Source organism: Periplaneta americana, chromosome 6 (genome assembly GCF_040183065.1).
Source record: "Periplaneta americana isolate PAMFEO1 chromosome 6, P.americana_PAMFEO1_priV1, whole genome shotgun sequence".
Lineage (NCBI taxonomy): Eukaryota > Metazoa > Arthropoda > Insecta > Blattodea > Blattidae > Periplaneta > Periplaneta americana.
In genome coordinates this window covers 145558549-145584274 of record NC_091122.1, presented here as the reverse complement: position 1 = coordinate 145584274, position 25726 = coordinate 145558549, and the positions used below count along the sequence as shown (strand labels likewise).

Here is a 25726-nt window from a genome sequence, read left to right as displayed (position 1 = left end):
AAATAGTCGGATGTTTAAATTTTCATAGAAAAACTTTTAAAAGTATTATTATTGTTATTATTATTATTATTATTATTATTATTATTATTATTATTATTATCATCATCATCATTTTATTTTATTCGGGGATCCCCCTTAACTGCTCTTTTGAACCTCAGGGGGCCGCTGCCCCCTGTTGAGAGTCACTCTCTTAGATCACGACGTTACGGGGCGGAACAAAAAAATCTATAATGTAAATTAATTTATCATATTGAATTTGTATATGGAAAAAAATTTTTGGTGGCAAAAAAATCTTTATCTGGAAAAGAAATTTCACCTAAAAAAATATAATTATTACCAATATAGAAGCAGAGGAACTAAGATCAAGAATTAACAATCTTAATCAGAAATCTCAAATAAAAATACTCAAATATAACACCATTATACATGCTTCTGTAGAGAGTTATCTTCGAATGGGAAAATATATAGGAAAAATTCTTTCAATGTTTTATACCTCTTCATGCACACGTCTATTGTCAATGCCCCCCTTTTTTTCTTAAATTTGCAAAATGGTTTTGTAAAGTCTTCCTATATGTATGTACCTGTCACTATTAGTAATGAACAGTACATACTCCTTTCTCATTAAATTTAATCAGCCAATATATATTTTTGCTGATTAACTGTTAAGTTATTTAAATTAATAAATAAAGACTTCATTGTGTTAACAGTTTAGATAATGATGGTATTGTATCTAGGATTCAGCAGATGATGAAAATGACATCGATAGTAGTCTATCAGGTACATTAACTCATTATTTGAAATGTTAATAAATGAAGTAATTATTTATTCATTTAAATAATTTAAGGGGTTAGGTACAGCTTACAGCAGTAAAATTTTGGAAATATTCAACATTTTTCCCCCTCCATTACTGTATCTTGTACAATAATGAAAATTAGTATGTGTAAAACACTGTCCTGCTGTATGAAAAAAATATTTTTACGATTTAAAAAAAAATTATTTAACTTTTTTTTTTTTTTCAAAATTCAGTTCACTGTGCAGTGATGAAGCGTTTCCCACATAACTATAAAACTATCCAACATTCCTTAATGATTTTTTTGTGTGTATTTATGCATGTCATATCTACAATATGACGCAAGATCACTTCCCTAACTTTGATAGATTGACTGATAAAAAATAAATTCATTTTAAAAAATGGTCAAATATCAGTATTTTCTTCTAACATAAAATAAAAAAATATATATTTATTAAGGAATGTAGTTGAAAGGGCATGATATTGTAAACATGAGTTTCAGCAATAAAATGAAAGCGAGAGGACATGAGAAAGTTAACAAGTTTTTGAGTTATGAGGGAAACGCTTCATCACTGCACAGTGAACTGCCACCATATGAATTTTGAAATATATATATATATATATATATATATATATATATATATATATATATACATACATATTTTTTTTAAATCGTAAAAATATTTTTTGCATATAGCAGAAGACCAATGTTTTGTACATACCAATTTTCAGTATTGTACACAATACCGATACAGTAATGGAGGAAAAAAATGTTGAATATTTCCAAAATTTTTACTGCTGTTAGCTGTACCTAACCCCTTAACAGTTAATCAATGATTATATAAGTGTTAAAAGAGTGTATAGGCCTACAAAATGGAAATATATTTTTATTTTAAGTTTCGTTTTTATTCTTCATAATGTCCTTGAAAACAGTTACACTGTTACTGACGTGGAACTGCAGTGAGTCTCTGTACCGACAAAGCTAACTCAAGTTTTCAATCAAGTTAAGAAATTCTCGCCACTGCTTTCGATACGACCTTGTCGTCATGCCTTGCCAACTTGCTTATTTCCAAGGCTTTGGAATACTTAAGATTCTGCCGTAAATGCTCGTTGAACTTTAGATACAACGAAACAACATAATCTGTCGCCATTATCTGATGATGTTATAATTGCCACATTGATGCCCCGCGGTTGGAGGGGAGGCGGAGAGGGAGAGTCGCGGACTACGTAGTAGTTTGGATTAAGTCACAGCCAAGTATAAACGTAGTAGTGGAAGCGGCAGATCTGGGAGAAGATTGGAACGTGCTGTGGGTTACAACCAATCCCTGACCACGTTATATTCGCGGCCCACGTTGCGCTTCATGCCCGTTTCCGTTCTCCTTCATCTTCTTCTGCAGGATCTTCTTCGCGAAACAATGTTACCAACACTGGAATGTAGCACTCATGAGGTCACGCTCGAAGCTGAGGTCATGGGAATTAAAAATAAGTGTGTTGTGGTCAGCAAAAACGTCTTGACACTTGTTACGCGATATACAAAAGCTGTTTTGGTTGTTTTCTAGTGGTTGCTTATTGTAATTTTTCAAATTGTATTGCGATTCTTGCGGTCTGGAGGAAGTTGAGCGGTTGGAAGTGTTTTGCAGGCTAAGCGTGGTGTGAAATCTGTTTGACAGTCTACCAACAAACTCTTCACGCTGTAGCCTCAAGCTCAGACGCTGTTGATTCAGCTTTACACAGCTGGAAATTGAAGGAAGTGAATAGTAGATTTCGGATACAGGACGCTGAAGTAACGTTAACTTCACGTAGGAAACCTTTTACGTTCACTGTAGCAATTAATTTTGAATTATTGTGTTCTGAGGACGATGCATGTGAAATTGAACTGAATCTCTGACATTTTTGCTAGCTTGATGTACTGTACGTTGCAATGTTTGTATTAAGATAAAACTGTGTATGCAATAGTGATATAAAAAGAATCTCTTTAAGTGTATTTTCCAAGAAAACATTACTTTCAAGATGTGTTTATGGTCGTGGATTACAGCAATATTTCCCACCAGGAAAAAAGAAGGTACGTTAAATAATAATTTAATTTGTTTCCACTTTCTTCATTGTCATGTCTTTCATATCTGTCCAGTGTCATTCTATGAAATGTAACAAAAAAGCATAGGTAGATACTTTACAATCGTTTTATTTCTGCGTGCTATAATTAAATATGTATTATCTCGAAAACTATAATTGAAGGGTTCAGAGTCATAGTGGGCCAAGCGCCATTTATTAAAAACGGAGAAAACAAGAGTTAAAATTAAGTGATTAACAAAACATATAGCAAGTAATATAAAGTATGCATATTAAAATTAAATGATATGTCAATCTTCATTAAATTATTGTATTTACTTAACTTTAACCCTTGCTTTCTCCGTTTTTCATAAATGGCGCTTGGCCCGCTATGGCTCTGAACCCTTCAAATATTCTATGAATAAATGGGAAGGTAATATATTTTTTTTCTGTGTGTAGTTTTAAAATGTTGTTTCTGATTATTATTTTTCGATAGTTTTAAAATATTTTTCCAGTACCATTTTAACCGGTAACCGGATAGATCAGTTGGTACAACTGGTTACAGACTGGAAGGTCCCGGGTTCAATCTTGGTTGATAAGGGATTTTTCTCGTAGACGAACTTCCAGAATGGCCCCGGGTCTACTCATACCCCTATCAAATCGAGTACTCTTTTCCGGGAGTAAAAGGAGGTCGAAGCATGGTGTTGACTACACCACCTCATTCTAGTGCTGAAATATAAAAACATGAACAACTACTTCTATTTTGTGTCCCCTCTGACGTATACAAAAGAATACCTCTACCATTGCCTTACAGTTTTAATGTTTTTTTATTTGTTATTAAGATGAATATTACTTATGTCCCAGTCAATGTAGGAACTCGATAAATTACCTTGAAAATACCTTGGATTTATAGTATTCATTAGTAGAAATTGATGTGATCACTGGGAGAGCTTACTTATATACGAAAATAGTCGCGAGTGAATGAAGAATATGACCATATTTCTTTAATGTAACAGTGGGTTTCAGTATCGCCAACATAGTAATAATACTACACTCCTAATCAAACCTAACCTAACCTCTCTCATAATCCTACACGCCTAATCTAACCTAACCTAACCTGTCACATAATACTACACACCTATAGTAACATTCCTTACATTTGGTATAATTTCGTTTGCATGTATTGCCGTCCCTGCTTCTCATGTCGGTAGCCATCTAGTGGAAGCGGATCGTAATTCAAGAAAGGAAATACGGCGACTTTCATAATATTTTTACATTTAATTCGTCCAGTGTATATTTTGTGATATATTAAATGTGTTAATGTAGTAATAATTATATATATATATATATATATATATAATTATAGTACAATAAGAATTGAAATGAGTTGTGGTTGTGATAAAAGTATTTAAAATTGGTTTATAGCGCCACATTGGCAGTGATAAAAGTGTGCAATATTCGTTCAGTAGCTGATGGATACTCTATCGTATCTGTGGTTAAGCACTGGCGCACTATTCTTCCATCTAGTCCGCCAGCATTCGATCCTAGACGTGATCGTGTTGTAATTTGTGATGGACAAAGCAGGGGGTTTTCTCTAGTTACTCCCATTTCCATCTTCCATTGCGTCAACACTCTCCACCTCTTTCTCATTTCGTATAGGGTAAAGGTTGGTAATATTGTGATAGTTTTCTTTGAGAATTTATTACAATTTTACTGTGCGAGAGAATGATCGGTTCTTTGCGGTACGTATTAAGGGAATGTTCGTGGACAAGTTACTGCACAAAACTGATCCTTCTCTCGCTCAGTAAAATTGTAATAAATTCTCAAAAAAAAAAAAACTATCATAATATTACCAACCTTTACCCTGTCATCTATAATAGTTAAAAATAGACTGCTGCGAAATCTTGGAGTTAGTGAGGATTTCCGATTCTGGGAGGGCTTGAAGTTCCGGGTCCTCGATTCCTGGTTGTGTCAGAGCTGAGGCAGAATGGCCGACGTGTAAGCATCGGTATTCACGAATGACACCCATGTTCATGTTTTGAAACTGAAGTAAATGTTAAGTTTCTGATTAAAACATTTCAGGTAATTGTTTTGAAAATTTGTCGCTTCATAATTTGAAAGCTCTGTCTATGTCTAATGCTATTAGTAGGGCACGGAAGTTGACGAAATATAATTTTATTTCTTAGACATGACGGACAATGCAAGATGTTATAAACTAGTTTCAAATAATTGTTTTGAAAATTTGTCGCTTCATAATTTGAAAGCTCTGTCTATGTCTAATACTATTAGTAGGGCACGGAAGTTGACGAAATATCATTTTATTTCTTAGACATGACGGACAATGCAGGATGTTATAAACTAGTTTCACTTCAACACGAACTATTATAGTCTAATTTTATTTTGCATTTTTATGCATTTTTCGGTCTTTTATTGTCTATTAGTCTTTTTTTTAAGTAAATGTTCTACTTTTTCTTGCATTGTTGCCCTTTTCTGCTTATGAACGGGCATTTTTTTACGGTGTAGTCATTTTTCTGTAATTTTAGGTCATCAACTTCAGAGCCCTAATTATTTGTGTCACGCACAATGAAGATTTTCATGTTCGAATGTAACTTTTAAGATTCGAAATCTCAACTGGAGTGTTACGTATTGCTACATCAGTTCAAAACTTGCATTGTAACGAGTAAATACATTATATAATCACAATTGCGCCACCAGAAGATATTACTAGTTCATCTTGTTCTTTTTATAATCCTCTCTTGTTGCACTTCAGTAGAACTGATGTAATCAACATAGATTACTAAAGTCAGGAATATTATCTAGGCTGGTAGCTTCGATATGCGTTGACAGGAAAAGGGAAATTAACTCAGCGGTATTATTTCCTATGTGTTGCTGTCGTGTTTTATTCTCTTTTGTTGTGTTTTATTCTGTTCCGTTCCATTCTTTTATCTGTATTCACCCAAACATGGAATCAATCATATATGTTTTTGCGAGTTTGTTTTACACCAGCACTACATTGTTCCTGAAAATCGGTATTGATCCAAAATTATATTACATTAAAAATTCAGAACTGTTTTACAGATATATTCTTGAATTTAAATCTGCATTTCTCTTTTATCTTTCTTGATAAACGATTTCAATTAAAATTACGTATACAATGTTATACAGGTGTTTCAAAAGTAACACACAGTGGAAGCTACCAAGTTCGATAGAAAACAAGTTCGACAGAAAACAAGTTCGACATCCCATAGTTCGACTGCTTACGTAGGAGAATTAGACACGCCCCTATACGGGCACTAAGAAATGGGTTTGCCATTTGAATGGGAATTGGTTCTGTGTCTTGTAGTGATACTTTTGTTAGAGGAAAACAGAATATTTTATTGATTAGGACATCCATATTTTAATGACTGATTTTAAATTAATGAAGTCTTCTTCTTCATTTGTGAGACGGAATTGTCGAAACCCACTGTGGTACTAGAAGCGCATACATAAGTCTCGGGGCGGGCAGGAAATGCAAGTACAGTACTGTATTCGTTAATGGATAACCAATACGAACTTGTATTCATTTCACCTGCCACACCCACTACCGTTATTGGACTGAACTTTCAATTCTGTTCAGTCGGACTTAGAAAAGTCCACTGTAATTGCAATTAAATCAAATGAGGGGATTTTGGACAAAAATTTCTCAGTCACATCAAACTTTCTATTTAGAAAGGAATATTTTATGATAACAAAATAGTATTGCGACTATTGTACGAGTTATGACGTCATCGAGAACATTTTTAAAGACACCTTCTACTTTTTTTTTTAATTAGGCTATCTGAAAGTAGGGAATAGGTTAGTAATATTGTGATACTAATAATATTATGATAATTCTTTTTGAGAATTTTTTACAATTTTACTGAGCGAGAGAAGGACCGGTTTTGTGCAGAAACTTGTCCACGAACATTCCCTTAATACGTTGACCTAAAAAATCGATCTTCCTCTCGCTCAGTAAAATTGTAAAAAATTCTCAAAAAGAACTATTACAATATTACTCATATCACAATATTACCAACCTTTACCCTATAGTTTTTTTTTCTTGTACTGCTATGTAGATTTGTTTTATACAGAAGCAGCATGGCGCTGTCTTCTTTTATTTGGAGTACAACTCATTAATTTTGGCAATCTTGATTTACGCGTATTTGATTTACATGTTCGCGTATTTGATTTACATGTTCATTCCAATCCATTATGTATATTCCAGTTTTTTTTTTTTTTTTTTCAAAATGGGGGTCAATTTCAGTTCGTGCTAAATTTCGTCATTTCGTTTGAAGTCTAATTCTATTGTACGTATATTGCTGTTCGTCGCATAAATTTCATCTCGGCAGATTTCTATCTGGATTTATCTTTGCTCCTAATAGTCCAACTTTCACTAACATATCGATGTTGTTTAGGTAAAAGGGCTTAATTCTCATTTTTTAAATGTGACGTTTTGCTGTAATTAGTTCAAATTTAATTACAAAACGTGAAGATATGTTTTTTGGCAATTATGTTTACATTCCTTCATATAAAGTAGCTAATGATAACGTGTTAAAATTTAATTGTAGCTGTTTATGAAACATTTTTCCTTTGTGGGATAAGCCCTTTTACCTTATCGCCATCGAGTTATTGGCACAGGAAGGGCTGGTATGATATGTACTCGTAACCTGAGTCTTACACTCTGTTATACTTCCTTGGGTTTGAAAGTATTATTAATTTTTCTGAAATTTTTAAGAATTTTGGAATTTTACTGTCAATGTCTTTTGCATTTTCACATGAAACTAAACTTCTTAAACAATTGAATGTATTTACTTGCTCGATAATTTCGTTGTTAACTAATATTTTGCTCCTCGTAGAGTTTTTACCTGGATTTTTCTGTTGAAAATGTAAAAACCATAGTGTTTTATAATTTTGTTTAATGTGCGACTTACAGTTTGTAAATTATCTTCTGAATCTGATCTTATTAGCTGTTCGTTTGCGAAAAGTATACTGTAATTGCAATTTTCTTCGCTTTCATAATTTGAACGTCTTTCATTACTAAAAATTTTATTTATGCTCGAATCACAGTATTTACTTATAGCAAAACGTTCCCACATTAAAAATGTGCCTTTAATGATGTGATATTATTTGCAGAGTGATTTCATAGTGAGATACGAAACAGGAAACTTGAGGAGAGAAAGGCTAACAAATTTATCTTAAGTCAACTTGGTAAATATCATGTAAAACAGGCGTGGAGTTGCTATCATATAGGGCGCTAGTTAATTCATTACTGCTGTCGAAATCGGAAGCTATAAGCTGCTTAGAAGTAAGCGATAATTTTCGATCTTTGCTTCTTTGCACCTGCTGATCTCGAGATCCACAGCGTGTGACTGAGGTTTACGTTATGTCTGCGAACTCGGTTTTTGCAGTGTTTTTCATGCAACACGTGACAGAATGCGATGCAGTTTGCTTCATCCCAGTGTGACGTACTCCTGTTGCCAAGATGTACAAAAGGCTAAGTAAAAAGTGTTTTCGTAATAGAATCTCTACGATCCGATCTGTGAAAGTCAAGGACGGTGAACGTCTTCTTCTCTAGAGTTACGTCGTGAGGTTAGTAATTATTCGTAGTCACTGATTACGCGGCGTTTGAATTGTCGCCAACGCAGACAGTTGCCAATCGACCCCATCCGAATCCAATAACCTTCCAACCTTTTATTCAGGAGTCTCATTTCAGCATCAACTCCGGCTAATCTTGAGTTCAAATTGAATTTTCAATTGTACTTTATAGGGTAAGGTTGCGTATATCGCACCACTTTAGCATTTATAATTTTTATTGAACAATACAATTTTTATTTTCTGCATTTCTTTACAGAAATACATTCCCAGAACATTTACCTTTCATGTAAAAAAGAATCCTTGAATTTGATTTAATATTTTTGAAGTAGAATGACATTTTCGAAACACTTGTCAGTGGTGCCATTTAGGCAACTAGTTTCTTAAATAGTACTTGCGGTTTCTTAAATCGCACCTCTTTCACTGCAGGGAACAGGATGAAGGAAAGCTTTTAATATTGAACATATTGAACAGTATTTAATATGAATAATGTAATAAATGCAAATTACAAGTTTATTGAAATTAATGAAAGAGAGTAACGCATCTTCAAATGAAATTTAAAAAATAGAGCATAAATTACCTAACATTTAAACTTCCTGAATGCGTTTTTTATTGTTACACATTTGCCATGTGCTTCACCAGGCAGTTCAAACTGTAAACTGCGTCACCTTTTCTCCACGATTATCTCGAAGCCACCTAAGAACTGCTTCATGATTTAGCTGTCTGAAATGGTTTGAAGATAGAAACATCTAAAGGCTGGGCCTCTGAGTATTATGACGAGGAAGCTGAAATAGGAGCACATCATTTTCCTGAGATAATCTACCTTCTAAATTTTTGGAATGGTTCGTATAGGTGGACATACACAAGCAGCACTTTTTTTCTGTGGCAGGCTTGAGTGGCAAATAAAATGTTTGAGCTATTCGACAAATAGTTCACTGTTGATGTAACCTGAATCAGAGCAAACAAATAACGATCCTGGAAGAACACCAGCTGGTAACGTAGGATGCAGTGTTTGACGTTTAAAAATTTTCATAGGTGGCACAAAATATCTAGTGCGCTTGTACAACACACACTTGTTGTATTAACGCCCTTTTCACCACTTGATATTGCACCCACCTGATGCTTTCCTCGTTCAGTTAAAATTTTTAGGCCTTCTTTTGTACGGCTAGAATTGCTACAGTTGCTCATATCGCACCGGTGCGAATTAGGCACCTACAAAGTGGTGCGAATTAAGAAACTACGTCACAACTTACTATTTCCTTCATTCTAGCCTGTAATTACCACATGTTCGAAAATCGTACGAAGTTAAATATTGTTTAATATTTCTTTTAATCAATAACATCTTAAGATTATGAATTCCTTTGCATATAAATCCGTTATTTAGTTACAAAGTGTTAGCTAAATTTACATCCACCTGAGCGATTATATTAAATACTCTATCACCATGTTGCTAGCACAAAGAAGTGGCAGAAATCAAGTGACATGGTGGAAGTTCATATGGTAGGTTGTAACAATACCACTAGATGCTACTAACTTGTTTTAAACTAGCAGTGGTGCCATTTAGGAAGCGGTGCGGTTTATGCTACCCTACCCTATTCATTGACATACATGTCCCTTCTATATATATATATATATATATATATATATATATATATATCCCGTGTTCAATTTTGGATGGGAGCTTCCGGCACTTGTTTCTTCTATACGTAAAGATTAATTTTTGGTCCTACAGAATATATCTGTTATGGTAACAATTGATATTAAAGGAGAAAAATTAGCTCCGGTGCCGGGGATCGAGACCTGGTCCTTGATTCTACGTACCAAGTGCTCTAACCATTGACCTACGTCGAAATTCAATCCATGGCACCGGATCGAATCCCTCTCCTCCAGTGTTTTTCCTTTTGTGGCCTGACTTCAATTGTTACCATAACAGATATATTCTGTAGGACCAAAAATTATCCTTACGTAGATTCTTCGCCCAACAGTGCATATTACTGTGGAATCCCGGCCACCAAGTCACTCAATTGAGTGCGCTCCTTGTATAATGGTAGTTGACTTAATATAAATGTCAACATAAGTTACATGTCGAGCTTGGAATCTCCTTGAAAATTGATAATAGTATAATACGTAACATTACTTTCATAGTAAACCCCGAGACAAAATTTGATGAAATTGCAGAATCATCCGCAAACGTAAATCTTCTGCAATTAATTTGTATACATTGTAGGCCTATATGTCAACTATTGAACAATTGAACATACATTGTAATTAGGACATACCTTGAAGAAACATGGGATAACAGCTTTGAGAACTCTCGTTGATTTGAGTAGTTCAGTTGACCGCTTTGTGTCCGAGCCGCTTTAAGATTGACCTCAAAATACTGTCGGGGAATACAGAGGCCCTGATAACCTAGCCCGTGCCGGGTCAAGGCAGTTGCAGCTCTGTACGTGTTGGTAATTATTTTCAGCATTGAAATTATCTCTGTTTATGTCTGTAGTGCACATTAAATGACTGCTTTTCTGACTAAAATGATAAGAGTAAACTTGTAGATAATTTTCTATTGAGTTATAATTTAAATGAAATATTTAGGATTGGTTTCATCAACAGAATTTATTGAAAAAAAAAAAAAGTAAGACGTTATTTGTTAACAACGTGTTAACATTTTAGCAATTAGTCAAGATTCTTGCGTTTCAGCTATCTTTTTCAGAAAAAGTTTAGTTAACATCTTCTTACAGTATCTCTCTCTAGAATAATTATTACCAACAGTACGGTTCTGAATCAGTCGGAGGTTTAGTGAACGTATGTGATTGTGCTTTTGTTTACAAACAAAGGATGAAATTGGACCTCGAAAACGTGAAGAAGAATAAAGACACTAATTTCATGGGATTATAAATCTAAGAATGCAAGAAAACAATGCCATTGTGTTCATTGTGTAACTGAATATGATTATTTCTGGTATTACCACAGTCTAGTATATAGTCACGAAGCTTGAGTTGTGAGGGTGCTAGGAACAATAGACTGTGCAGGTACTATTTCGCATTGTCTGTAATGAGGCGATATTAGCGATCCTAGTGGTTAGCAACTATCTGTGGATGCATATTTACTACGTATTGAGCTTCGTGACTGTATATAGGCTACTATACTCCAACCACGAGAAAGTCTTTGGGGACTGGGACGAAGCGGGGTAATGCTGTGAATGAATGTTGATGTCATAAGATATCATAAGGTCACACACGTGGGTACTCGTATATGTATTGGCTAGCTCTCACAGCACAAACAATAACATTGATACACACACATATTGATACTACTCTAGTTACAAAATTAGATCACTGTTAATCTCCTGGGGCCGTATTCATAGATATTTTTAGCGCGGGCTTTCGGTGAATTATCAGCGTTTTTCGTATTCATAAACCAGTGTTAGCGATAGGATATGATTTGAATTCTGTACTAGTAACCAGTGGATAGCCGGGGCTAGCTTAGTACGCTCGTAGAGCGTGCTGCGAAATGTCTATGAATACCACCCCTGGTCTTTTAATCTCTCCATACAGGAAATAACATATGCAGGAGAGCGCATGGTTTTTAAACTGACGTTATAACGGTAATATTATCTATCTACTTCGCTCCAATAGATGACGCAATAATAAGCACATTCCTTTCACGGTTGATCTCCTGCTTGGAGAACAGTACTAGACTGTGGTATTACTGTTTCGTTCTCTCTCTCTCTCTCTCTCTCTCTCTCTCTCAAAAGTCATGTTTTTTCTGGAAGAAATTTAAATTTATTATTATTATTATTATTATTATTATTATTATTATTATTATTATTATTATTATTATTATTATTATTATTTGTCCTCTAATTGTAACACTGTGACTAATGACTCCAGTAATCTGAACTACGTTCCCTGTACATTTATCATAGATTAAAACAATAACAGTAGGAACAACGAAGCGAAAATGTAATGAAATTGAGAAGAGAACAGGGGTAGTAACTATCGTATTGTTTATTGTATTGCTTTCACATTTGTGCTGTTTAAATACAGATTTCTGAATCCAATTACCCAGACTGTAAGTTCCACAAAGCATAAACTGCACAATGAATAAGGTACAATGGCAGAGACCGAAGAGCCCTTGCTGGTGGTCAGAACTGGGGGAATACGTACACACAACGCAATTCTATCCATTTGTCCGATGTTACACTAATTGGTCAACCCAATTAAATCCCCCGTAATATCCCATTAATAAACGATCTTGATTCTAAAGTTTCGACTCGTGAGGGTTTATGGATTATCTTGCAGTTTGGTTCGGTATTGGGGCGAGGAAAATGAATTACTACTGGACAAATAGTTACACGCGGTTTCCAATAAAGTCAGTCGGATGGTCGGTTGGCCTTCCCGCGAGGATGCTGAGAGGAGGGGGGGGGGGATGAAGGTTTGTTCGCAAGGCAGTTAGGGAGGTCATAAGTTCGCTTCTGTGTTGGGTCTTTAATATTCCTGGAAGCTTTAATTTACGAGCCTGTGATTGTAATCGTGAGCATTTTTGTAATGTTGGCAGAAATGGCCTCGGCTACCGCCACGCAGTCTGGAGGGGATATCATGTGTTACAGTGCGATGGAGCGTGGAAAGCCACAGGGTGTGTTCACATATTCGCGGACGAGCAAATACTGAAAGAATCACAAGCTTTTTTTTTTTTCATGTGAACCCCGGAGGATAAAAAGTTCTCAGTGTTTGTGGCGAGCGTTGATTGGCTTGGGTTTTCACCAGCCTACGATCCTACAGCGAAGGCAATTGAAATTGGAAGATGAAATAGTTATAAGCCGTAATAATGCAGCGGGTTTACCAGCTGAGCCTAGCCACACAGCACAAAATAGACATATTTCATAATAATGTCCCCATAGTGATGCGAGTCATCCCGTATGTTACAGCCATTCCAACGAGCGAGTTAGCAATTTGTATTGGATGGGCTACTCTTCATAAGAGTTTGGAAAACATTTCAATGAAACAAAAATTATCGTGAATTGGATGGTGTTCGGGTAAAGGGAGTTAAGTCATCTTTTATACAAATGGAGTTTTGTTCCCCAGAGAAATATACAAGGTAATTCTACAATTAGGTGTGTAAAAAACAAAAGAATACTAGCATTGTATGTGTTTTACTTGTGTAGAAAACTATTATTTGCAGTAAGGATTCGATGTTTAATTTTCATTAGTTGAATCTGAATGTTTCACATCTGCTGCTTTACTACACAGTACAAATTATGGTCCACGTCTATATAATTCGATAATAAAATTTCATCCAGAATACAGTACTTTAAGCAATGAAATTTTCAGATCCAGAATTAAAAAATTTATATGACAGACTTCCCTGTATATATATTATCTACCATGTATTGTAAAACAAGTTTATTTCTATCCTAAGTGTATTTTTCTATTTTATCTTGGTTACTATATCAACATGCACTAATTATACTACTAATAATAATTTAATATTAATCCATCAATCTCAACATCGTCTCTTTTTTCACTCAGTTATTACTAGTATTATTATTTACTAATTTTGTTATCATCTTTATGTGAGATTTTTTCTTAAGTGTTTTGTCTAAAAAGTATGTATATCTATGTAACGGAACTGTCCCCGAACACGAGCTTTGCTCTTTCGGGGTATTTTAATGTAACGTTTTTATGTATATATTATTATTAAATAAAATCTAAATCTAAATTTAACTCAAAAGTCATTTTTATGACTAGAGAGCGGAATTTAGGCAAAAACCTATATTTTCCTTGATACATACAGGTTTGAGATTTAATATTTATATTTTTCATGGAAATATAATTATAAATAAAAGAGTTTTATAGTGCCTAAAAATGCCTATTTCTTCGTTAGTTCCTATTTTTAAGTTTTTTTTTTTAATTTTTGCATCATTTTTCGTAACTGTTTACTGTTTTTCTTAATATCCTGTACCGTTTACACTCCAAGATGGATAACAACTCCTTCCTAGCAGTGAACAACACAGTAGAGAAGTACCTCCGGGCCACCCCTTCTCATTCTTACAACATTCCAACTTTTAGTCGGCCTGGGTAGCGTAGTCGGTATAGCGCTGGCCTTCTGTGCTCGATGTTGCGGGTTCGATCCCGGCCCAGGTCAATGGAATTAAATGTGCTTAAATGCGACAGGCTCATGTCAGTAGACTTACTGGCATGTATATGAACTCCTGAGAGACAAATTATTATTATTATCATTATTATTATTATTATTATTATTATTATTATTATTATTATTATTATATCTTTCTCTGTCTGTCAGCAATTTAACACAAACTCGCTGGGTTGTACCCAAATAAGCATTCTCTTACATTCCAAGACAGATAACAACCCCTTCCTTTTGTCTCACCATTTGTAAGTACAGCAGTGAGCGACACAATAGCCACAATTGGTGCTGATCATCTACTGTGAAGCAAACTATGGAAATGTGATTGGTGAATGAAAAACACTAACTTAAAGACAGAATGTCTTCATTTTTTGTATGCATGTGTACCCTTGCAAAATGAGAAATGTGTGAAAGTTTCGTTTAATTCTATAATTTTGCATTAAAGAAATGTTGAATCTCATATTAATGACATTCTTTAAAAAAATCTAATTTTTTATTTTATAGAGCTTAAATAAACGAATTCAAGAAGCTCTCCACTTGTTCCACTGCCTCATTTCGATTTCGCAAGTTTATCTTCTTTAATTTTCTTCCCAAAACCATGGTCTTCGTCTTGTTTGCATTTATTTTCATACGATACTGTTTCATAGGAAATAATTACAGAAAAATTTAGTAACTCTCCTGTCTCAATATGATATAATATGTATATATCAATATATTCGGCCCTGCTGACCCTTCACATTTCTGTATTCCGCTCAGCATTCCCTTATTTACACTATTTACAGTTTAAAACAGATGAATCGTGACCTTAATACCTGCTCTTAAGTATGTCTTTCATGTCCTTTCACTTTCACTTATCCTTCCTAATTTATCACACTTTATTAAACTACTTCACTTCTCTTATTCTCAGCTACACTAATAGCTGTTTATACTAATTTTCTTATTCACCTGCACTCCCACCTTTCTCATAACTAACTAAATCAGCGTTTCTCAAACTATGGTCCGCGGACCACCTGTGGTCCTCGATGTCTGCCCTTTTGATTCTTCAAAAAAAGACAGAAGAAAAATTAAAATTCAATCGAATTGTGTATCACACTACAGCTGAAAATTTCAGAGTTTGTAAATAACACATGGCAATTGCCTTTCACTTTTTCTCCCAGTAGGCCTACTGACATTTTATGAAATTTATTTAACCTACTCGTCTATCGCCTTCCCACTCTACTCTCAGCAACAGAAGAGGGATTTGAAGCACTATGAACGTGGTGTTTCTCGCCATCTTTTCCGTGCAAATCTGGCGCTGTGCCTGTTACCCAGCTAGAGACCACCCGAATTCATAACAGGACCAAAATATCGAAACTTTTAATGTATTTATGACTTTAATAGTTTTGCTGAGACCCAGTCTGTACATTCACGTACTGTACGTCGTACACCAATAATAGAACATGCAAAATTGCATCTTTACTTGTTCAAAATCGGGAATGTTTCTGCATTAATTTTTTTTTATTTCTGTTTTTGCAAACGACGATATAAGAAATTTTCTTCTATTAACATTAACTTAATTAGTTAATACTAATATAAAATTAATTGAATTAACTTAATTTTAATTAATTATTTCTACATTAAAATGTAAGTATACTGGTATTAAAATATGCTACATAAATGATAAATTTGCTGTCGAAGGGAACAACAGTAAGGTGGCCCGCTGAACTGTTCTGACTTAAAAAAGCGGTCCCCACTTCAGAAAAGTTTGAGAAATACTGAACTAAATTATTTTCCCTGTACATAACACATAACATGAGCTTTTTTTCTGGGGTTCTCCCTCAACCCATTAAGAGCAAATGCTGGATAACTTTCGGCATTGGACCCTGAATTGATTTCCCTGGCATTATTTCACTCAGACGCTAGATAACACTCACAGTTGATAAAGCGTCGTAAAATAAACCAATAAAAAAAGAAAACTATGAGACGAACCTGCACGTTTTGTAAGAAACATGTTCAAAGTAATCGATAACTTTTAGTGAAAATGGACACTGAATATTTTCGTAGAAACTCGTCTGTATATTCTTGAAATTTTATACTCACAAGTGGAAAAATAATTGTAGCAAATAGGCGTTGAGGAAAGTAACTACTTTGACACACGACCATGAATTTTGTGTAATTCATATATTACTTCACAGCCTTCTTTTTTTAATATACGTTTCAAAAAATCTTTTCTACTTCCTTTTCCGTCTTTTTGAAGTTCCTCTGTTAACAAATCTCTTTTGTTACATCAATTTTTTTCCATTTAAATATCCTTTATCTAACATCATTATAGCCCTACTGCAATGCAGTTCTCCCACGATTTTTTATTTCTAGATATCTTCTTCTTCCTCAATTTCGTAGTAACAGACTTTCTCTCTATCCTCCTTTCCCTTTTTTTAATTTTCGCCCTTGCCGCTTGTTATGAAGAAATCTATACTGTATAATTTTGCATCTACCCTCCACTCTGCCCTCAACCATCCATCCTTTTTTCACCCCATTCGCCCTTCCCACCTCCGTACTCCAAAAGCTTCTACTTTCTGTGCCTCTTGTTCATATAACCCGGTTCTTTTTATCAATGGATGGGGGCGAAATGTAATTTGAATATTTTTCATATTTTTTTTTCAACCTCCATGCTACCGTTTGTTATTTTCATCGGCTATTCACCCTCTTCCTGAACTTCAGAGCCCAGGGCAACCCGTTTATTCCATTTAGTTCACTTCTTTACGAAATTATAGCTCTTTTGTGCCACAATTCCGCTGATTTCCATTGCCGTTTTGTATTTTTATATACTTTCCTCGTCCAATCTCTTCGGGACGAGGAAGCTATTGGATCCTGGGAATTTCATATGGTAATGTGCATAGGAGACTACGGTCCTTGATTTGGAAGAAAAACGGTCGGTTTCTTTTTTTCTTCCTGCATTCGTTCTTACGGGGGTTTGGAGATTAGAATTTATTAAGTGCTCGATTTCCCTGCCATATCATTGCCGGTAACGTGTGAAATAATGAATAATTAAATATAACGACGTATATTTTAATTCAGGAGGATGGAAAACTAGATTACGATAGGTTATATTCATTGATTAGATAAGAAGTACCTAGTCTTTTACTTTAACGAAAGAAGATCCTATTGCCCCCTAAATTTCAAAATTCAATTAGTAAAGTAATAATAATAATAATAATAATAATAATAATAATAATAATAATATTGATAATAATAATAATAATAATTTTAGACAACCGTTATTTCCGACCAGAGAAAATAACATAATTATGAAATTTTGAGTTTTCACTGTTATTTTGTTTAGAAGAAAAGTGTTGTGTGCTTGGGCTTATCTCCAATGTTTGGAATCGACTTAAAAGATTCATTATCAAAGTACATATGACCACATCTGAAATGTTGTCTACACTGTGAGGTCTATTTTGCCTCGCTAATCCGAACAGCTGAATTGTTTCATCATCAGGGTTAGTTTATTATGATAATTGGAATAGAACGCCTGCTCTGTTGAGTCCGTTATGCCTGGCTAATCTAAACAACTGGACGGTTGTTTCAGGTCGCCTACTCTGTTGGATCCATTATGCCTGGCTAATCTAAACATCTGAACAGTTGTTTTAGGTCGCCTATTATGTTGGATACATTATGCCTGACTAATGTAAACAACTGGACGGTGTTTTAGCTCGCCTACTTTGTTCGATCCATTATGCCTGTGTAATCTAAACAACTGAACGGTTGTTTGAGGTCGCCTACTCTGTTAGATCCATTATGCCTGGTTAATCTAAACAACTGGACGGTTGTTTCAGGTCGCCTACTCTGTTAGATCCATTATGCCTGGCTCATCTAAACAACTGAACGGTTGTTTCAGGTCGCCTACTCTGTTAGATCCATTATGCCTGTCTAATCTAAACAACTGAACGGTTGTTTCAGGTCGCCTACTCTGTTAGATCCATTATGCCTGTCTAATCTAAACAACTGAACCGTTGTTTCAGGTCGCCTACTCTGTTAGATCTCTTATGACTGGCTAATCTAAACAACTGGACGGTTGTTTCAGGTAACCTACTCTGTTAGATCCATTATGCTTGGCTAATCTAAACAGCTGAACGGTTGTTTCAGATCGCCTACTCTGTTAGATCCATTATACCTGGCTAATCTAAACAACTGAACGGTTGTTTCAGGTCGCCTACTCTGTTAGATCCATTATGCCTGGCTAATCTAAACAACTGGACGGTTGTTTCAGGTCACCTACTCTGTTGGATCCATTATGCCTGGCTAATCTAAACAACTGGACGGTTGTTTCAGGTCACCTACTCTGTTAAATCCATTATGCTTGGCTAATCTAAACAGCTGAACGGTTGTTTCAGATCGCTACTCTGTTAGATCCATTATACCTGGCTAATCTAAACAACTGGACGGTTGTTTCAGGTCACCTACTCTGTTAGATACATTATGCTTGGTTAATCTAAACAGCTGAACGGTTGTTTCAGATCGCGTACTCTGTTAGATCCATTATGCTTGGCTAATCTAAACAACTGGACGGTTGTTTCAGGTCGCCTACTCTGTTAGATCCATTATGCCTGGCTAATCTGAACAACTGGACGGTTGTTTCAGGTCGCCTACTCTGTTAGATCCATTATGCCTGTCTAATAAATAAACAAATGGACGGTTGTTTCAGGTCGCCTACTCTGTTGGATCCATTATGCCTGTCTAATAAATAAGCAACTGGACGGTTGTTTCAGGTCGCCTACTCTGTTAGATCCATTATGCCTGTCTAATAAATAAACAAATGGACGGTTTTTTCAGGTCGCCTACTCTGTTAGATCCATTATGCCTGTCTAATAAATAAACAAATGGACGGTTGTTTCAGGTCGCCTACTCTGGATCCATTATGCCTGTCTAATAAATAAACAATTGGACGGTTGTTTCAGGTCGCCTACTCTGTTGGATCCATTATGCCTGGCTAATAAATAAACAACTGGACGGTTGTTTCAGGTCGCCTACACTGTTGGATCCATTATGCCTGGCTAATCTAAAGTGCCAGAGCGAATTTTTCTCCATTTTTAATAAATAACGATAACAGAGAATGCTGTAGGATCAAATAATAATATAATCATATAGATCTAATTGGACTCTTGTTTGAATTGGTTAGAAATTCGGGACTGAACAGCAATAATAGTAATGATGATGGTGATGATCATAATAACAACAACAATAATAATAATAATAATAATAAGAAGAAGAAGAAGAAGAATGGGTTCGAACATGCTTAGAATATGAACGTCAACATTTTCCATAAAAATAAGCGTAGTTGGCCAAAAAAATTGCCGAAGAATAGGGTTAAAATGCCGAAAATTTGATGTGAATTTGCGATGGACGAATATGTTGGGGTTAGTTTGCTCTCGTTTTCTTTACCACAGCTCCAGAAACTCATAATCATCTACAGTACAAGAGCAAACTAATACAAGGACTCATAGTTTGTAGGATCTTGTACATGTGCCAAAGAAAGTTATGCGCGTGCAATAATACTGTACCCTAACTTGTTTACGAGTCAGACAATACAAACCCAATATTGCAGACATAAAACTTTATTCAAATTTATATAATAGTGGAAAGTTCACGTTATATTGTCAATATGCATATTTTTGTATGTGCAGAGTTGAAAAACGCGTATATGTGTCTCAGTGTGAACTACAGAATTATACAGCTATTTGTAAGAAATTGTGCTCAATTTTAAACGCCTACCGTAGATCGCTTAGTCTGTGCCGCATAACAGTAAAAGCCGAAGGGTTGCCTATAAAGCACGGCGTTTATAGAGAGACTCACAGTCTGCCTGATGGCGGGAGCGTTTTCTGCGTGTGTTTGGACTGTAGTTGCTCACCCGATAAGATAGTTTACAGTACTCATAACAAAACGTAACATTGAAATCCAGCTCTGATTATACACTCATTTTAATTAATGTACTGGTATACCACTTTTTAAAATTACTTGTTACAATTTTTAGGAAAGGTTCTTAGAATATCTTGGCTTAGAAGAAGTCGTAGGTTGCTTTAAATTTCCCGTCAAGCATTGCGTGTTGTTAAAGGTTTCTCTCAACTGCATTTTTTATTTTACTTGTCTGATTTTCCATTCCGCGTCGTTCTGTGGTTTTATTACACTTGATTCAGACGATTATTAAACTGCCCGTTCCGGATGATTGAATATCTTTTCGTAAGTTAATGCAGTAATTAATAACTTACAACAGCTTCAGACATCACAACTTGGTCGTGCGAAGAATTTATATTTTACACCGATTAAACGTTAATAATAATAGCCTAATAAGAGACAATGTGCAAGACGTTTCCTTCGTAAAGTGCCATATTTATATGTATATTTGTTAATTTCTGACATACATAGTGTGCTTCAAACCCGTACAATCTTTGTAGCGTTACTTTACATATCGTGACATACATAGTCAAGCATGAGAATATTATCTTCTACATATACTGCATTTTATGAGAAAGTATCGTATTGGGCAGATGATTTATACCTTTATTTGTATGAATTAGTTGTTGATTGTATCATAGGTAATTTCACAAGATGATTTAATTTTGTTGATACATTTACGAGAGCGAGGGGAATGAAAAGTTCACGTTGTATTTAATGAGGCTATTTCGCGAATATAATAATAAATACTTAATAATTACGGACGATTTTTGTTATTATTATTATTATTATTATTATTATTATTATTATTATTATTGTGCGATCGAAACTCGAATATGCATCTGTAGTTTGGAATTCGATTACAACTACTGATTCCGCTATATTACACAATATACAAAGAAAATTTATATCTTTATGTTCATTCAGATTTCTGTCCATTAATTTTGAGTATACATATGAGAGGAAATCCGAATACTTTAATTGTCGAAGTTTGTATGCTAGACGCCATGAACTCGATTATTTATTCTTTTGCAAGGTCCTCAAAGGTGACATATCATGTGACTCTTTTTTAAATAATATTAGCTTACCTATACCGACGAAAGATATGAGAGCTCACAAACTTTTCTATAATAGGAATTCAAAATTTCTTTCATTAGTCTCCAGATGCATTAAAAATGCCAACATGCATGGTTGCGAATTCGATCCTTTCAACTCTCGACTTAGTTTGCTCTTGGCAACGACTTATCATTATATACTCTCGTAAAAATTTTATTTAATTTTCGTTGTACCATTTCTAGTATTCTTATAGTATAATATAGGTTAGAAACGAATTATTCGTTTAAGATAGTTTTAATTTTTTCTGCATCCATTAATTATTAAGTAACATTACAATTTTACATACTTATTTTAATTTTTGCATTATTATTATTGTAATTTTTAATTGTATTCCATTTTAATTTTGTATTATAATTGTATCAGTTGTGTTGGGCTGTTATTGGCCTGTGATGTTGAGCGACACATTAATATTATAATAAATAAAATAAATAAATAAATAATGTTAAATATATAGTGTGAATCTCTCTTGATTCCATGGTATGAAAAATGTCTCAATTCCGGTGGGGAATATGAACGCAAATAGTTCAACAATTGCTGTATCTGTGCCAATAAAATTTTCCATGAAACTGTGTTTCCTTTTTGTAAACGACTTCAGGTAAACTTACTTTCTGGACGGCACTTGCAATTGCGCTCGAGTGGCCAAAATTTGTATAAGCACTTGTTTTGACATTATTAACTTGGTGGAAGAGAAAAATTAATTTTTTATCTGCCCCCATGGGAATGTTGGCTTGTTAGTATTATGTATAATCTTTTCGCTGTAAGAAAAATTCTAATGTAAACAATAGCACGTGACTGAAGTGAGGCTTCATTGGCTGCTGTTTGGCGCCATAGATTCTCAGTACGTGTTCCCGCCTACTGTTGTACATTCTGTTTCATGTTAAACATTTCCCGTTACTCGTCAAGTAGGCCTAACCTCACTACTATGCATTCGTTTGCACAGGAAACATTTACTTTATAATTACTTTAATTAAATTATTTTAAACTTAGGTGTAAGGTCAATCGCTGCCGGACAAAGGAGTTATTCCTATTCCTTCCAAATCGAGTCGTCAGAACTATCGTCGGCAGGATTTATGACGAGACGGTCTACAACAGCTGGAACATGCGGTCTGATTGACTTGCTCTGAATAGATAACGTTGGATTCAAGTCACTTAACTTATTATATACATTTAAGACTATTTGTTTTTCTCCGCTTTTGAGAGAGTTTCCACTCTTATGATTAATAACCACCAGTGGCGTAACATGAAATTTTGAGCAGGGGAAGCTAACTCAAGTTGTTTTTCATGTACATATGAAAAAACGTATTACAAAAATATAGTCTTAAAATAAATAGTAGTCAATGTCAAGTCAGCAGTCCGAAGATTGGTTGGAACTTCGTAAGTAACACCAATAAGGCATGACCTCAAATGGAACGTAGTAAAATATGATTTCATGGTTTACACATATCTCTAACAAATAGACACGGTCATTTGTTTTTTAACTCGCACTTTTGTTCGTAAGTCAGTCTTGATAATAGAATTGTCCTAAAAATTCAAGTAAATTGGTGTCAGGAACTGTTATTTCTCTCATTATTTATTATATCAGCCACAATGCACACTAATACTTCAACTGAACACAACTCACGAAAGGGATAACTCGGATACTAAATTATTTTCAATGTAAAAGCTAGCTTCTTGCGAGCCTTGCGACCAGGGTAGTTAGAAAGGGATGGAAAATCTGCGGGGTGGGTTACACAGAAGAATGAGTGAAAGAAACCAGTCTGCTTGGAAGCTGGTGTGTGCAGGCTTCTTGTTTACTGCTGCATCACGAATCATCTTGAGCTGCCGCATCACAATATTTAACGCATAAATATAAATTCTATTAAAATTGTTAAATCATTTTGTTCATAAACTGCAGGTTTATTATGAAATTATTATTAACTGGGGAAGCTTAGCTTTTTAGCTTACATTGACGCTACGCCACTGATAACCACACACACCGAGGATGTAGAAGCCATACTTCAGTACCACGTGCTTACGTGAACAACTACGAGCTCAAGTGACGCCAGTTTGTTACAAGAACAGACTACCTCAGTATTACTGTTGGTGTTCATCCGCGTTCATAGTACATAACAAAATATAAAAGTAGGTTTTCTTTTACATAGCGTTTTAGATATGAGTGAAGTTATATGTTTCATCGTATTTAACAAGTAGTATTAATTTTTTTTTATTTTCAAATAACACAAAATTACGGTTTCCAAATACGAACTATATTTTCCTGCGTCATGCGAGTGTTTCGACTGGGAACCAATCACGGGTATGAAGCAACGTGCTTATGTTTACATTATTATTTTTCTTACAGCGAAAATAGTATAGTAGTGTTGTACAGTACCAAGCCCAGCTGAAATGCATCATGGGTGAGGAGAGGACAGCGTGATACTGCCTCTCTTGCTTTGCTACAACCTTCCGTGCCTCCTTTATCCTCATCTCTCTATTGAGTAGTGTGAGAGCGATAATTTGCATGTTCCCCTTTTTTACTCGAAGCTCTTCTCCACCTACGCCTTTCTTCTCTCGCCACTCGTCTTTTATCCTCTTCGAAGTCCCTCAAAAACTCTCTGGCTGGCTCGTTCGCTCAATAGAGGCAGGTATGAGCCAGGTCCCCTCCTCGGGGTGTGGCACATTTTACTGATGGTTACAGATGGGTTTGGATGATGCGTTGCGAAGGGCTGGCGGTCAGACGATTCCAGGTTACGTTAGGTAAAGTGTTTTTTTCCTACATCAGTTTGGGGGTGTTTTGGCATAGTGCCTACCTACACCTGAATTTATAATACGTACTTCCTCGACCGTCAGAGCTATAAAAAGAGATACGCTTTTTACAAGTAGGTCATATTCTGCTTTGTCAGAAGAAAAGCTGACGATAGGAAAATGTTAAAAAGAATGCGAATTTTTAAAAAATACAGTCAGTTTTGTTAAACTTGTCAAAACAAAATTGTTACTGTATAGAAATATATGTTCAACATTTAATCATTTAAGGTTAGGTTAGGTTATTTTACGACGCTTTATCAACAGCTTAGGTTATTTAGCGTCTGAATGAGATGAAGGTAATAATGCCGGCGAAATGAGTCCGGGGTCCAGCACCGAAAGTTACCCAGCATTTGCTCATATTGGGTTGAGGCAAAACCCCGGAAAAAACCTCAACCAGATAACTTGTCTCGACAGGGAATCGAACCCGGGCCACCTGCTTTCGCGGCCAGACGCGCTAGCCGTTACTCCACAGGTGTGGACTTTAATCATTTAAAAATAAAGTCCTCGTGATTGTTTTGTACATGAAAACATCTTACAGTAAGGATCAAGCTTACTTACAGAACTTTACTAGAGAGCTCAGGGTTCTAAGCCATAGTGGTAACTCGATAAGTTTAACGTAAATATGATTGATTGTAAGCTGTAATTTTTACCCATCTCGAAAATACTACCCTACTGTAATCAGCACTTTCTAAATACTGTATTGGCACAGTCTGGTACATACAGTCACGAAGCTCAATACGTAGGGAATATGCATCCAATGACAGTTGAACTTCAGTTGCTAGCTACTAGGATCACTACTATAACACAGTCTATTGGTCCTAAAAGCTAGGTTATGAACCGACTAAACCGGAAGCAACGTTCTGTTCTGTTCTCTCTTTCTGAGCTCTATTACCACATAGTGGCGCGAGATTCAAAGCATGTTCAGCGTTTAAAATAACTACTGTCTATAGTTCTCGATAACACTATCAACAATATTAGTAATTAAAATTAACTGTTTTTAAGAAAGCGCGAGCTAATGACGCTGGTACGAAATGCGACTCGTAATGCACGTGCTACTGCAAATGAACTGGGAAGTTTGGCTACATTGACTCCGTGATTCCGTTGCCAGATTTTCGTTAGCAGGCGACATTTTCACGTGAGGTCCAATGAAAAGCTCCGTTCTCCTTCCCCCCTGCGCCCCGCCATACTCAACGTGTCATCGCTGCACAGGCTACCCCTCTAACCCGCACTTTCCTCTCGCCCTGCCAACTACTTCCTGTTTAGTCGGTTCATAACTTGGCTTTTAGTATAGTACTCTCAGTTGCT

General features: G+C 35.3%; 1 protein-coding gene across 1 annotated transcript in view; it reads left to right on the top strand.

The window, feature by feature from the left end:
* The first annotated feature begins 2661 nt into the window (after nt 1-2661).
* The window catches only part of ckn (CRK like proto-oncogene, adaptor protein), a 504603-nt gene continuing 481538 nt past the window's right edge, over nt 2662-25726 (top strand). The window contains exon 1 of the mRNA XM_069829235.1: nt 2662-2852. Within this exon, the coding sequence (XP_069685336.1) occupies nt 2801-2852 (52 nt within the window). The 5' untranslated portion in view covers nt 2662-2800. The remainder of the gene's footprint in view (nt 2853-25726) is intronic.